Consider the following 14,212-nt stretch of genomic DNA (forward strand, 5'->3'; position numbering starts at 1 on the left):
TCCCCGCGGCCGGCGCGGTTCCTCGTGGGGTTCCACGGTGGGACCGGTGCGGGGTTGCCCATGCTCCCCTGCCCAGGGCTTGGCACCACGGCATGGGGCGGCTGCAACCCTGCAGAGCTGGTACAGGGGGCACAGGGGGGATGTGGGGAAGGCACAGGGACCATGGTTGCGGGGGACAAGGGGATGAGGTGGTGCAGAGCTGCAGGGTCCGGCAGCTCCCTGCCCTGCTAAGCCCTGCCAGCCCCCTGCACACATGCGCGCGCACACACACGCACATGCACACACACACACACACACACACACACGCGCGTGGAAAGCCCTGCCCCGGGGGGAACAGGGTACATTCAGCACAGCCCTTTCGGGTTGGGGCACAATGACGGATCCGGCCAGGACCAGGGGACACATTCAAACCCGGAGCCCGTGGCAGCCCCACTCCTCTAGGCAGGCAGGGGCAGGCAGGGGGGGAGGCAGGGGAAGGCAGGATCCCAGCTCACATTTGTACTGGGGAGCAGGAAGGGACTGATGCTGATGGGGGGATGGATGGAAACGCTCCCGGGTGGGAAGCGATGCCAAACCCAGGAGGGGAGAATGGCTGTGGGGTGAATCCCGCTTTGGGGAGCTCCGGGAATGCCAGCAGCCCAGCACCCCCCCCCTCCAGCAGTGCCATCCAGGCCCTGCCTCCCCCGGCCTCAGCGGAGGTAGAAAATGTCACACAAAATGTCACTATTCAGGTGAAAACAAACCCAATGAGATGAAGCAGTTCCCATGGGGATGGGGGGGGACAATGGGGTGCGGCCACCCCCTGCCACCCCAGCTGGAGCCGGGGTCCCAGCTCAGTGCCGGGGGGAGCAAGGTTGGTGCCCACCTGTGAAGGTCTCCCCCGGCCAGGGTCTGTACCCCACAGGTCAGCAGGGACCCTGTGGGGTGGGGGCACGGCTCACCCCCAAGCTGGGGGGGACCAAGGATGGAGATGAGGAGGCTCCCCCATGGCTGGCATTGCAGGGCAGGGGGGAGGCAGGAGACATGGGTGAGATGGTCAGACCCTGGCTATCCCCTGCCCCAGCTCCCTGGGGGTGACAGGAGCCCCACGCACACCCCAGTGCAGCTGTGCTCCAGCCCCACAGCCCTGCCATGGCACAGGCATGGGGCAGTCCTGCACCCTTGACCCCATGTGCTGCCCACCTGGGCTGTGCCGTGCCCCACCATGCCCCAAGCCCCTCGCAGCCGTCAGCCCCCAGCCTGGGGGTGCCCCTGGTCCCCATCCTGCACCACCGACCTGGTCAAGCACTGCGGGGCCATAGCACCCACCGCCTTGGCCTTAGGCACCGGTGAGGTATTTTGGCAAGGACGAGCCCCGAGGGGAACTGGGGTGGCTGCTGCAGGGTGGAATGGGGGTCTCGGCTGCGGGAGGGTGGCACGGGGGGGGGATAGCACCAAGAGACCTCCCCAGCCCCCACCCGTGGGGCGCTCAGCATGGCGGCACAGCAGCACCGGCGAACCCAACAGAAAGGCAAACGGCTGCAAAGACGTGAGGCGGCCGGGGTGGCACCGGGAGGGCCCTGCCATGGCCCCACACCTTACACGGTGGTCTCATACTCCAGCACCTCCTGGGGAGCACCGGGGGTGCGGTACTGCAGGCGCGGAGTGGTGGGTGATGCGTACTCCAGCGCCAGGATGGTCTTCCGCAGGCGCCGGTCGATGAAATGGGCATCCCAGGCCGGGTACTTCTTCCTGGGCAGGTCAATGCGGATGACGGGCCCCTCTGTCCGCGGGGCGCGGGCAGCCGGCGCCGGTGGGGGGCAGGGTCTCACCTGGAAGACGGGCACGCAGCTGTCCCGCTCCCCCGGTGCCCCGTCCCGTTCCCCCCCTGTAGTCCGCGGCAGTGAGCGGGGAGGGCTGGTGACGGCGTCTGTGGGGGACCCCGGCGCTGGGGCTGGCCGCTGCCGGAAAATGCAGCCCCCGGTGTGGGGGCCGAACATGGGGCCGTTGGGGTGCAAGAGGCAGTAGTAGATGAACATGAAGAAGATGCCAAGGGCAAAGCTGGAGCTGACCACGCAGACAAGGATTAAGGCGTCAAAGTCAGAGGTGGTCTTGCGGTCATAGTAGAGGAACCAGAGGACGGTGAGGGCGGCGTTCTCCGACAGCGTGATGACGTAGTAGATGCACATGCGGTAGCGGCTCCTTCCCTCCTTGACATTGAACCAGCAGAAGATGTAGATGATGCCTACCACCATGTTGTAGATGATTTCCTCCCACTTGGACATGCAGAAGTCCGTCTCGCCCTGGATGATCCAGAAGGTCATAATACACCAGTGGGTGACAATGAAGATGCCGAAGTAGAGCTGGAACACGGAGGCGAAGAGGGCGAAGGCGATGGCGCGGGCAGCGATGGTGAAGAGGTGCCACAGGATTTGCACTACTGCCCCCTTGTAGGACATGGGATTCTTGTCCTCCCGCGAGTCCCGCAGCACCTTCTGGTAGGAGGCGATCATCCACGCCAGGGAGACCAGTGAGGCTGAGGCTGAGAGCCCTGGGGGCGCAAAGCGGGGCAGTGAGAGCCTGTGGCGGTCTGGGGTCCCCCCTCCAACTGCCCCTGTCCCCTGCTGCAGGGGGCATGTCCCTTACCCTGCAGCGGCTCGATGCTGTTCTGCTGCACCATGATGCTGAGCTGCAGCACGAGCTGGGGCGCGCTCTTCAGGAAGGTCTCCAGCAGCCGCAGCATGCTGATGTCCGCGCTCTCGAACATCATCCGCCAGTAGAAGTGGCGGCGGCGGTGCTCGGCCTGCCACCGGCTCTGCAGCCCCAGGTACAGTGTGCGGAGGTATCTGCGCAAGGGTGGGTGGGAGGGTGAGATGAATCCCCGCTGCCCAGGTAGCCGAGCTCACCTACCCCTGCCCATTCTAGGCATGCCCCGTAACCACTGCCAAGCCACTCCAGCAAGCAATTCCCCCCTTATCTGGGGCCATGGAAAGCCCCCCATGCCCGGGGTGCAGCGGGCTACAGGGCAGTGGCAATGCTGAGCACATCCCTGTCCCACCCTGGGGCCCCGAGATGCCGGGAAGGGGCAGTTTATGCAAAGCCAGCTCAGCACTCTCCTGCCCTGGGGCTCACCTGGCCGTCACCCCACTGCCCACCCGGCCATCACAGTGCCCCTGGTGCTTCTCGAAGGGGATATCTTTGTCCCAGCTGGCATGGAGCCCACCCTGCCTCCCCCTGCCCCATCCAGGATGGAGGCACCAGCTGGTCGTGCTGCGGTGCCCGCGGGAAGCTCCTGGGCTCTTGGCAGGGCTGCGGGTGCGGGCACACGCTGGCCCCGGCCATCTGGTTGTCGGCTGGGGGTCAGTGGAGGTGTGCGTGGCACCGACGCACGCACTGGCTGAGTCACCACCACCAGGGACCCCTCCCCACGGCACAGGGCCAGATCCGGGCATCACAGGAGGGGACACGGGGCCAGATGGGCAGGGCATCCCTGGGTAGCCCTGACTGCATCACCGGCCAGTGGCTCCGCTGCTTCATGGGGAAAGAGGGAGCTGGACCAAGGAGGCAAACAGAAAGATGAAGCTGGAGGATGTCGGGCCATAAGGCTTCCCCCCAGCCGAGTCAACCATCACGTAGAGCGATGGCCTTTCCATCAGCTCCAGAAAGTGCTGCCAGCCGACTCCATTAGCCTGGAGTGCGGGAGAAACCCTGATCCCAGCACTTGCAGCTCATACGTCAGTGGGAGGAGGCAGGAGATGGCCCTGCTCCCGCTGCAGGGATGGCCAGGTGCTCCCAGCCCTAGGCTGCACAGCCCCGAGACCACAGTGGGGGCCATCAGCTGGGGCCACCAGGGCCTCCATGCCACCCCGCTGCCATCTGCTCCCACCCCGGCCAACCCCACAGGCTCGCTCAGCGTGCAGGAGGGGAGGGTGTGCGTGCTGGTCCCACGGGGCTCCCGTGGTTCTCCCCAGCGAGACCACTGATGCTGCGCCCGCCCCATCACCGCCTGCCCATCCCCTCCTGCCTGCCCATCCCCTCCCACCTGCCCTGCTGGAAGCCCCAAAATGCCCACCTGAGAGCTGGCTGCCAGGCAAAAAGTTGCTGTCAGCAAATAACGCAAATAACGTGATTTTAGTAGTTCCACCCCAGTTTCAGCGGGTGCCGATGGCTGCAGGGGCCATCCTGCGGCCAGCCCAGCTCCCAACCCCTGCTGGCTTCTTTGCGCCAGTGTCAAAATGACGCTTTAACCCCCTACCTCAGGGGGATTAGCTAATTTTAGCCTTTGCCACGTCCCACCCCTCACTCCTGCCTCCCTCTGCTTAATGGCCCCTGCACAGAGCAGCATGGAGTGGACCTGTGAGCACAGGGCAGGCAACATGTCTGGGGCTTACCCGCAGCAAAACACAGGGCACAATGACACCGGTGCTCCCAGCCCTGCAACAGGGCTCCCAGCACAGATCTGCGCCCTGGTGTCACCTGCTTGCGGCCAGCCAGGCCAGTGCTGCCATGGTGTCACCACTGCGGCCGCTGCTCCCCAGCCCCTCTCCCTGCCAGACGCTGCTCCTGGGCCCACAGAAGGACCCAGGGAAGGACCCCCCCTTGCTGGCAGGGTATGAACTGGGGGAACCCCCTGGGGACAGAGGGCACAATGTGGAGGGAAGACAATGGAAGAAGCAATGCAGAGCCAGGGATGCTGCAGGGCATAGCTGTTGGTCCCAGGGCATCCACGCGCAGGTGAGACCCGAACACCGGCGACCTCATCCTTTCCCTGTAATCAGCCTTGCTAATTGGGCCCGTCAGCACCAGGATCCTGCCATCTGCAGCACACAGCGGCCGCCTGTGCACAGACCCCAGAGCCGCGCCGTGCCCGGCTCCTGAGCCGCTCAACAAGTGACCTGCAGCCTCCCCCAGCTTTGAGCAGGGGCACAATTATCCTCCTGTCTTCCTGTCAACTCCATAGATCTCATTAAAACGAGATTTCATCTCCCATCAACTTGCCAGAATGAAATGTTGATTCTTATTTGTTATGCATTTGATCATCCCGTGGTGTTTCAGCCCAGAGAAACATCCCCATGCTGACAGCGCACGGCAAGCGCTTACCAACCCAGCGCCGCGGCAGCTGCATGGGAAATACAGAATCAATCACTTGAAAAAAAAATCATTTAATTTTCAAAAAACTGATGATGAGGCAGAAACCAACCGCGAGAGCTCTCAGGGCTAATTGCTCCCTCCTTTGTATCACAAAGAGTAATCCAACGAAGCCCCTGCAGCGTGAAGGTGGTGGGCTCAGGAGGGTACTGGGTTTGCCAGAGCCCTGCCTTGGCCAGGTTTCCAGAGCCCCACCACAGCCGGGTTTGCCATCAGTGTCACCGTTTGCCCCCAACTCCCAGTTACTGACCCCAATTTCCAAGTGTTGGACAAAAAGTGTGAGGAGAAAAGCCTGGCCCTGGTTATAACCAAATCCACTAATTGTCATCCTCAGGTGGAAAAGGACAAGGGACACCCCCCAGTCTAAGAGTGAGTAATATGGAGTGTGATTTTCCTAGAAGGTAATTTGGGATATCATCCCTTAATCCTTTATTTAAAGGAGAGAAAATTGCTTCCCTGTTGCAGCTATTTTAATCCCTTACACATCCCTCCAAGTCAGGTCATCGGGGAGAGCTGCACGTGTGCCCAGCTGGCACATCATGGCGCTGATGAAGGCTCCCATGTCCCACTGTCCCCACACCCCTGCATGCCCTGGGTCCCCTGGGCAGACAGGAGCAGCCAAGGCCATTAATTCTAAGGGAGAGGCTTGGTCTGGCCCTAAAAAGCCCCTTGTCCTGTGCACTGGGGCCGGGCGGGGACCCCTAACAAGTGACCAACCCCAGTGCTGGGTCCTGCAGCAGGACAAGCTGACACCCCGAAGCCGAGTGCTCCCAGGGCTGACAAGGGCTCCTGAGCAGGTGGAGCAAAGCCCCAGGGAGCAGAGGGGCCATGGGGGGGAAACATGCAGGTCCCAGCTCTGCCACGTCTCATGAGCCTACCCAGGGAGCTACCAAGGGTGTACAAACCCCATAGGACTGCCACTAGACTGGCATCAGAACTGAGGGGTGGCACCAGGTCCCCAAGACAGCACAGGATGGGGGGACACAGGCTGATGGGGGGCTTTCAGGGAGGACCTGTGGGTGGACAGAACACACTGGCCCTGGTCCCAGTGACCCCCAGGCAGCTAAACCAGGTGTGACCCTGGGCTAAAGCAGACACGAGGGCACACCGGGCATGGACAGGGCTGTCCCCAGTGCATTGGGTCCTGCAGAGACACACCAGCCAGCTGTCCGCCCATGGAGGTGGTAGGGGACCCTGGGCATGCTGCCGGGTGGGAGGCATGCATGGCATGCACAGCATCCCTTCCCTTCAGTGTTTCTTGGGTGAAAAAGCTGGTGACTTTTTGCAAGCAGAGTGGATAACAATTCCTGAGCGACAAAACCATCCAAGAAGCTGCATACACAAGCACATGGTCATGCAACCGTCACTGTCACCAGAGAGCATCTGTGGCAGAGTATTTGCATGTGCATCATGAACACACTGATGACAACTAACTTCAGCAGCTTCTTGCAGCAGCTTTAATTTGAGACAATCTCACTTAGTGCTCGGAGCTGCCTTTGCAGCTGGGAAGCAGCTGTATTTTGTGATTTGGGGGTCTTTGTCACAGCTGGGCTCGGGGCTGCGCAGCGATGGATTTGGCAGGGGTGAGATCTGATGAGGTGATTGCAAGGCAGGGAGGAGGCAGGTAAATCAGGGAAGGGGGGGATGTTTGGCAAGGGGCATGGTGCCCTGGCCAGGGAAAAGCCTTGCCTTCACATGCAGCATTTATTCAACACTTCTTTAACTGCCACATCCACCTGCACCAGATCCAACCTCACTAATGGGTTTAGCAAACTGCATTTAACTGGTCACCCGAGCTAATCCCAAATCCTGAGATTAGAAGGAGCCTCAGCTGCAGCTTGAGACCAACATGTCCTGGAGGGTCAGAGCTGATAGTTACTGCTTTAATTGGCTTAAGAGACTCTGTGGTGCAGCAGATCAGGAGAGTATGGCTGACACCACTGGGAGCCAACCCCCCAACCTCAGCCCGACCTCAGCTCAGGCCAGGACCAGGCAACTGCCTGCAGAGCGCTATGGCCAAGACCGGCTACAGGCTCAGTGGCTGGTGGGCCGGAGAACTCCAGTCCTCTCCCTCACCAGCTCCTCTGGCACATTAAGGCGAGGACTGCAGCCATCCTGCAGCAAACATACCCCAAGAGCTGCCACGGGGATGGAGTGGGACTGGGGAGGGTCAGGCAGTGGCTGTGTTGGGGAGGGAAGGTGTAGAAACTCCTAGCACGGTGCATGCTGCAATGTGAAACAAAGTTAGACATCCCAGGAGCATCCCAGGAAGGGCAGCACATGAACGAACAAATGCATGCAGGCAACAACAGGGAATGGAGGACCCTCTGTATTACAGTAGCTCAGGAGGGGAAACAGCACCGAAACCTGAGCCGGGAGCGCTGCCTGCTCAGAGCATTGTTCCGGGAACTTGCCATTGTCTCCACTCCCCTCCCAGCACCACCCTCCCTGGGAAGAAGCTCTGTGCCAGAGTCACAGCTCTTCCCTGGCGCCCTGAGGATGAAGCTCGGCGAAGCTGGGAGGGAGCTGTGCCGGCTCCACGGCACAGGGGAAGAAGGTGCCAATAAATCATCAGTTCGGGCTTTGGAAGGTCTGTGGAGATGCAGGCAAAGGGCCTCGAGCCTACCTGAGTCTGCCAAGCTGCCACTCACCCTGCTTGCACAGTGTGCCTTCCCCCAGGCCCAGGAAGGGTCAGGCAGCAGAAACACAGCCCTGGTGGGGAAGCCTGGCTGGGCTAGGGGACAAATGGCACCTCTTCACCCTCAACCCCGCAGACTACGGTCAGCTCTGAGCAGAAGCAAGGGGAGGCACCTGGGAGGAGGACCTGAGCCTGTGTTCAGTGCCCAGCAGAAACACTCCACAGCCCCTGGCACCCAGCTGCCATGGCCAGGCAGGCCCCCAGCAGGCCCAGTACCGGCCGGCTGCAGGGACATCAAGCCTGTGCCACCCAGCTGGGCTGTGAGCTCTTCACGCCGGCTCCTGCCCGCACCCACAGCTCCTGCCCACACCCACCCACACTCACAGCTAGGCTCTCCCCTGGCACCCATCCTGCTGTGGCTGCAGTGGGAGTGATCCCCATGCTCCCCCAGCTGCCTGGGCCCCTGCTGTACCTCACCATACCCACCCAGTTCTCCCCCATGCCCTGCTGTCCCCATCTGTGTCCTCTGTGCTGCACCCTGTTATCTCCATCCATGTCCCTGCTGCACCCTGCCACTCCCTCCAGCTCCAGCCTGGCTCCATGACCCTCATGCCTCCAGACCTACCCCAGCTGAAGCAGGGGGATGAGGCCCCACAACATCCCCATCCTGGTCCCCTGGACACACTGTACCCCCATACCCTCATGCCTTCAGACCTGCCCCAGCTGCAGCAGCTGGACAAAGCCCTACAGCAGCCGCATCCCGACCCCACTGTACCCCCAGTGCCCTGTATCTCCAGACCTGCCCCAGCTACAGCAGGTGGATGAAGCCTTGCAGGCAGCCCCATCATGACCCGCCCATACCCCACGTACCCCTGTACCTCCAGACCTGCCCCAGCCGCAGCAGGTGGATGAGGCCCTGCAGCAGCCCCATCCTGACCCCCCTGTACACCCATTCCCGCAGTCCCCCCATACCTCCAGACCTGCCCCAGCTGCAGCAGGTGGATGAGGCCCTGCAGCAGCCAGACGCAGAGGCGGCAGCAGCCGCGGGGGCCGCGGGCGCTGTCCTTGGTGCTGCCGGCGCTGTCCTTGGTGCTGGCGGCGAAGTCGTAGACGAACCACCTGAAGCTGAGCAGCTGCACCACCAGCGAGGGCAGCAGCACGAAGAGCAGCGTCAGCCCGAACCACCACCGCTGCCCCCGCACGTAGTAGTGGGCCGCCAGCCACAGGTCCGAGGCGCCGTCCGCGAAGCAGACCAGAAGGGCGCAGAGCACCCAACAGCCGTCCCGCAGCCGGTACCGCCGCGTCGGAGGGACCGCACCTCCTGCCCGCCTCCCGCCGCCGCTCTCCGGGCTCTCCAGCAGCACGGCCGGGCCGCCGCCACCGCCGTCCGACTTCGCGGCCATGTTGTCGGGGGAGAGGAGGAGAAAGGAGGGAGCGGGAGAGACTTCCGGAGGGAGGACGGCGCCGCCGAGCCCGCCCCGGCAGCGCCCGCCCCCGCCGGCCTCGCCCCGCGCCCGCCGGCCGACACCCGCCGCCCGGCCCGGCCCGGCCCCGCCGAGACCCCCCCCCGGCCGGCCCCGGGAGCCCCCGCCCCGCCCCTGCCGCTCCCCCTCCGAAAAGGGCGGTCGCCTCCCTGGCGCCGCCTCGGGGTCCCGGGGGAGTGCACGGTACCGGTGGGCGCCTTCCCGCATCCCGCCTCGGTCCCGGCGGAGTCCCCCGAGGCAGCGGCAATGCTGTCCGACACTCCCCACCCAGGTCGTCAAGGACCAGAGCTCCCTGGACAGCTGCTGGGCAGCCTTGGGCTCCCCCGGCCCCGAGTCTCAGCCCATGCAAGACCCTGCTCATGGGTCTGGCCCTGGAGCAGGCCAGGGCGGTCTGAATCCCCCACGGGCCTGGGTGGATGGAGATGCTGCTCCGATGGGGCAGGGACACAGGCCACCAGGCTCCTGCCTGAGGCAGCCTGAGGGAGTCCTAGCAGGGACCTGCTGGGCTGGACATGAGCCCTGCTTTGCAGGGAGAGTCCCAGCCTTGGAGAAGTCCCTGAGGAGCCGCACAACCAGGTGAAGTGCCAAGGTCTTCGGGTGGACTGGAGGCACGGGGGTTTGGGTGCATGTATGCCCAGATGCTGCCCTGCTCCTCGGCTCTACCCCACCATCTCTCTGCTGTTTGTTGCCCATCAGAGTTCAGATGCAGCATGTCTGGCAGAGTCAGGCTGCCCTGGGCTGGCTGGCAGTGCGAGGGGCTGGTACTGCCATGGGACACACACTTGCACGAGGAGCAGCACTGCGCTGGCATCCCTGGCAGCGCTGAGAGGCAAAGGGCTTTTTACTCCTTTGCAGGGTTTCTCCAGGGAGGGTGATCGCATACAGGCAGCTGCCTCACGAAGGCAGCTTCAGCCTCCAGACCAGGGGGACAGACTCTTGCTTGCTCGCTGCATTTCAGCCCCCAAGGCTGAGCCCCATGTGTCTGCCTGCGTAGGAGCCACGCACGTGACTGGAGCCTGGCCCACAGTAAGCACGCCACAGCACACAGTGAAGAGCAGTGTGTTTTATCCCAGGAAACATGTCCAACTTCCAAACCCTGCCTTGTAAAGCAGCAAAGACGATCAGCCCAGACCCGGGGTGAGTCTGGGTTCCTGGTGTACAAAACTGAGGGAACAACTGGGGAGGGGGAAGGCGTTAGTCAGCACAAGGGAGCAGAGTCAGCCCCTTGGCAAGCCTCTCACAGTGCTGCATGTATTACCATGGGTAATACAACTTAAATACTAACCTTGAGATGCTCCTGACAGATCCCCTTGACAAATGCCTGCCTGGGGGAGGGGACACTCCCAGCATCCCAGATCCCAAAGAAAGAAGCCTTTCATCTGCTGCCGGTCAGGGCCAGCGTCCCTCCGGAGGAAAGGCTCTGCTGGCCAGAGCCTCTGCCAACACCTGGCCAGCCACAGCCCTGTTTGGGCTCAGTCCCCAAGGAGTCTCTGTCCTGGATGGGCAATGGAGCAAAGCCAGTGCCGCCTTGATGGCGGGCACAGCACCGGGGAGGGGGACCTGGAGACCAGGGAGCGACGGACCTATCTTCCTTCACAGACCCTGAAACACCCCCTCTGAAAGCAGAGTTAAACATCCACAGCCTGAGAACACGGGGACTGTAGTCTGAAGTCTGATTTATCTTAACAACAGGCCCCAGCAGCCACAGGAAAAAATGAGAGAGAAAAAAAAAAACTATAAACATCCCTGAAGTCTTCCCGTGCAGCTGTCAGCAGGCAGGCAAGGAGGGTTTCTAGCTGCATACATAAAAGTGCTGCAAGGAAGAAAAAGGAACACGCTGAAACCAAACCCTGTTCTTTCCACAACAAAATACACAGCAAAGCAAAGCAGCCCTTGGCAGTGGGCAGGCAACCGGTCCCTCTGACTGCCTGGTTCCCAGGGGGACACATAAACATGTAACTGGTCCAAATGGACCTCTGGTCCCTGGGCTGAGTTCAGCTTCCAAGAAAAATGCCTGACCCCAGTGCCAGCTCCAGGAGGAGAAATCCATGATGATTTGTGGCTGGCTCAGAGCTTGGTTGGGGAGAGGCCCACAGAGCACAGCACCAGCCACGACTCACTGCCCTGCGAAGGTTTTCCTGGTGCCCATGGGTTTGTGATCCCTCCTGCCACAGCAGACTCAGCTACAGCTTCCCCCATGCCTGTGCTGAGCTGGGTTCCCCATTCCTGAGGAGAGTGGCCCCTGTCTCTCCATGCAGCCCAACATCTCTGGCAAAAGTCTGCCTTCCTTGCGCTGTCATTGGCAACCCCAGACTGCCATTGTGCTTCCCTCTGCTTCTGCCAGGACACAGACAGTCCGTCCCCATCCCCATCCCTGCCCCCATGTCCACCCTGTCCCCATCCCCATCCCATCCCCATCCCCATCCTCTCCCCATCCCAGTCCCCATCCTCATCCCCATCTCTATCTCCATCCCCAACCCTCTCACACAGACTTTAAAAGCATTCCCTCCTCCTCGCCTTGCTGGGCAGTGCAAGGGCTGCTGGTGGAAGTGGTGGGAGAAGGTTTCCAGCCTGCTGAAGGGGATGGTCAGGCCATGCTTCCCAAGCACCACCTCCAGCTCCAAGCTCTGCAGCCAAACCCCAGTCTCAAGAGGCTGTGTCCGTGTGTGTGCGGCAGGACAGATGGCCAGGGCTCTCACTGTCCACAGAGCTTTTTGTCACTGGTCTGAAAAATGTGTCCCCCCAGGAGGTAAGTGTAGCTCCAGCTCTAGTTAGGGTCCCAGCACACATCATGAGAATCAGATGCTCTTCTCTTCTGATCCCATCAAAGCAACAAGGATCAAATGCTGCTGTCATGCCCGGCAGAAAGCAGAAGTCAATCACTCCATGGTGGATGCTGTTGTTTAAGGTTGCAGGAAAAAAGCACACCCACATCCTGCATCCTGCATCCCATCCCATGTCCTGCTTCTCATTCTGCAGCCAACCCCAGTGTCCCTGTCCCACTGGGGGTCCACAGGAGCCAATGCTGAGACGGGGGATGGGAAGCAGCTGGCCCCCGATCCAGTCTGTAGCTCTCCAGACAGCCACCCCCACCAAAAAAAGGAGCATTTTCCAGCATTGGCATCCAGCCCCAATCCCGCTGCCTCTTTTGGTTGATGTCAGGAAAAAATCCAACCTGAGTCTGAATCACTCCCAGCCTGGCCAGGATGCTGTGCATAACTGCTCGTTTCCACCACTCGCCTGGAAGCCACCTTATTTTAGCACACGCTGCCGCAGACGGAGGAGCTCTCCCTAGTTAACTGTAACAAATGACCTTATGGGATTAGGGCCAGTAATCTTCCAATCTGGGTAATCTCCTTTAAGGGATTATTTGCCCATGGAAGTGTGGTGACCACTGGCTAGCTGCTGCCTGGCTCCCTCCATCCCTGTCCCCTGCGGTTCCCGTGTGGCCATCCCTATCTCCAGCAGCCCAGAGGTGCTGCAGTGCCCGAGGTCACCGCACACCCTTTGAGGAACTTCTCGACAAGATGAGTCCCATGAAGAGCATGAGCCAACAGGTCAGGTGCCCCCCGCCGCTGGTTCTTCTCCTCTCCCCCACCCCATGCTCAGTGCCTCGGGGACGTCACTGGGACCCCCTTCCATAAAAGCACCAATCCAAGACAGACTGGAGGTCCCTCCACCATCAGCGGGGAAGCAATGGTGTCACTGTTGCCATGTGACATTGAGCAGCATTGCCGGGGGGGCAGTAACGGTGCAGCCAGCTCTGCTGGAGGCAGGGGCCCAGCAGCACCAGCCAGATGTTACATCCAGGGAGCAGCCCCAGCTGGGTACTGCCATGCTGAAGGTCAGTCAGTGCTTTCTGGGCAATTTGGGAGTGCAGAACTCCAAGCAAGCGTGTAGCACATCATTACCAGTAAGCAACAGGAGCGGGACCAGCACCCACGCATGCTCTGAGCTGGGAACTGAGAAGTTTCACTAGGGAGGAGCAACGCTGCTTTGGGGCTCTGTCCAAAGCAGGGACACAGGACATGAAAACCCATGTCCCTTGTTATCTGTCAGCCCTGGGTGGGCTGCCAGGGTCCCTCTCCCACCACAGAGCTCACACGGCGAGAGTCTGCCAGTCCTTGCCATCAATGACTGGATGTCCCAGCATCTCCGACACCCCATTTCTCTGTCTCCTCTTGCTCACAGGCTGGGTGGGCTGGAAAGAAGGGGGTAAAAGCCATTTTGAGGGGCGATACTTCCCCCTTCCCATAGGCAGGGTCATTCCGGGCAGAAGACCGATGGCGGTGCCCTGGCAGAGCCTTGTGGCTGCCCTGAGCTCCCCCAGGGCTGGTTGCTGCCTGATGCAGACCGGGGGCACCAGGACTGGCCGAGGGTGAGCCGAGCCACCAGGACCGCAGCCGGCTCCCCTCCCCGGGGACAGCAGGCCCTCACCCCCTGAGCTCTGGATGAGCCACCCAGCTGCACGAAATGAAATCTGAGCTCATCGCCCCATGCGTTTAGTGCTCTTTAGTGCGTTCTGGGGAGAAAAAAAGGGGACAGAAAGGCAACCTGATGCCCTAAAGAGCCCAGCTGCCTGACACCGCGCTAGGAAGCAGCGAGGGAGAGCAGACAGAAGCGCGGTGCTGGCAGGGGAGGGGGGAGAGGGGACGGGTTGTGACAAGGCATAAATAATTCACGTGCGTGGGGACCCGCGGCGAGGCGGGGGGCTCTCAGCCCAGAGCCCCTCCGGGCTGCGGGGAGCGGGGCTGGGGGTCGGGACCCCCCCGCCGCCGCCGGGGCTCAGCGCCGCTCGGCCCCCCCGTCCTTCTGCCGGGCGGCGAGTCCCGTGGGGACGGGGACCGTCCCCATCCCGGGGGGACGGAACCAGACGGGGGGGGGGGTCCGCGGGGCAGAGCCCGCGGCGGCCGCGAGGGGGCGCGCGCTCCCACCGGGCCCCTCCAGCCGCGGAACGCGCCCG

General features: G+C 61.9%; 1 protein-coding gene across 1 annotated transcript; it reads right to left on the minus strand.

Annotated features, from left to right (window-relative positions):
- Positions 1 to 1,577: 1,577 nt before the first annotated feature.
- Positions 1,578 to 9,168, minus strand: XKR7 (XK related 7; the record flags this gene model as incomplete). The annotated part of the gene is made up of 3 exons (XM_082490958.1): positions 1,578 to 2,530; positions 2,626 to 2,825; positions 8,738 to 9,168. 3 exons carry the CDS (start codon positions 9,166 to 9,168, stop codon positions 1,578 to 1,580), a joined length of 1,584 nt encoding a protein of 527 aa, XP_082347084.1.
- Positions 9,169 to 14,212: the final 5,044 nt, after the last annotated feature.

The sequence above is a fragment of the Vanellus vanellus genome (assembly GCF_965231255.1).
Source record: "Vanellus vanellus genome assembly, chromosome: 15".
Lineage (NCBI taxonomy): Eukaryota > Metazoa > Chordata > Aves > Charadriiformes > Charadriidae > Vanellus > Vanellus vanellus.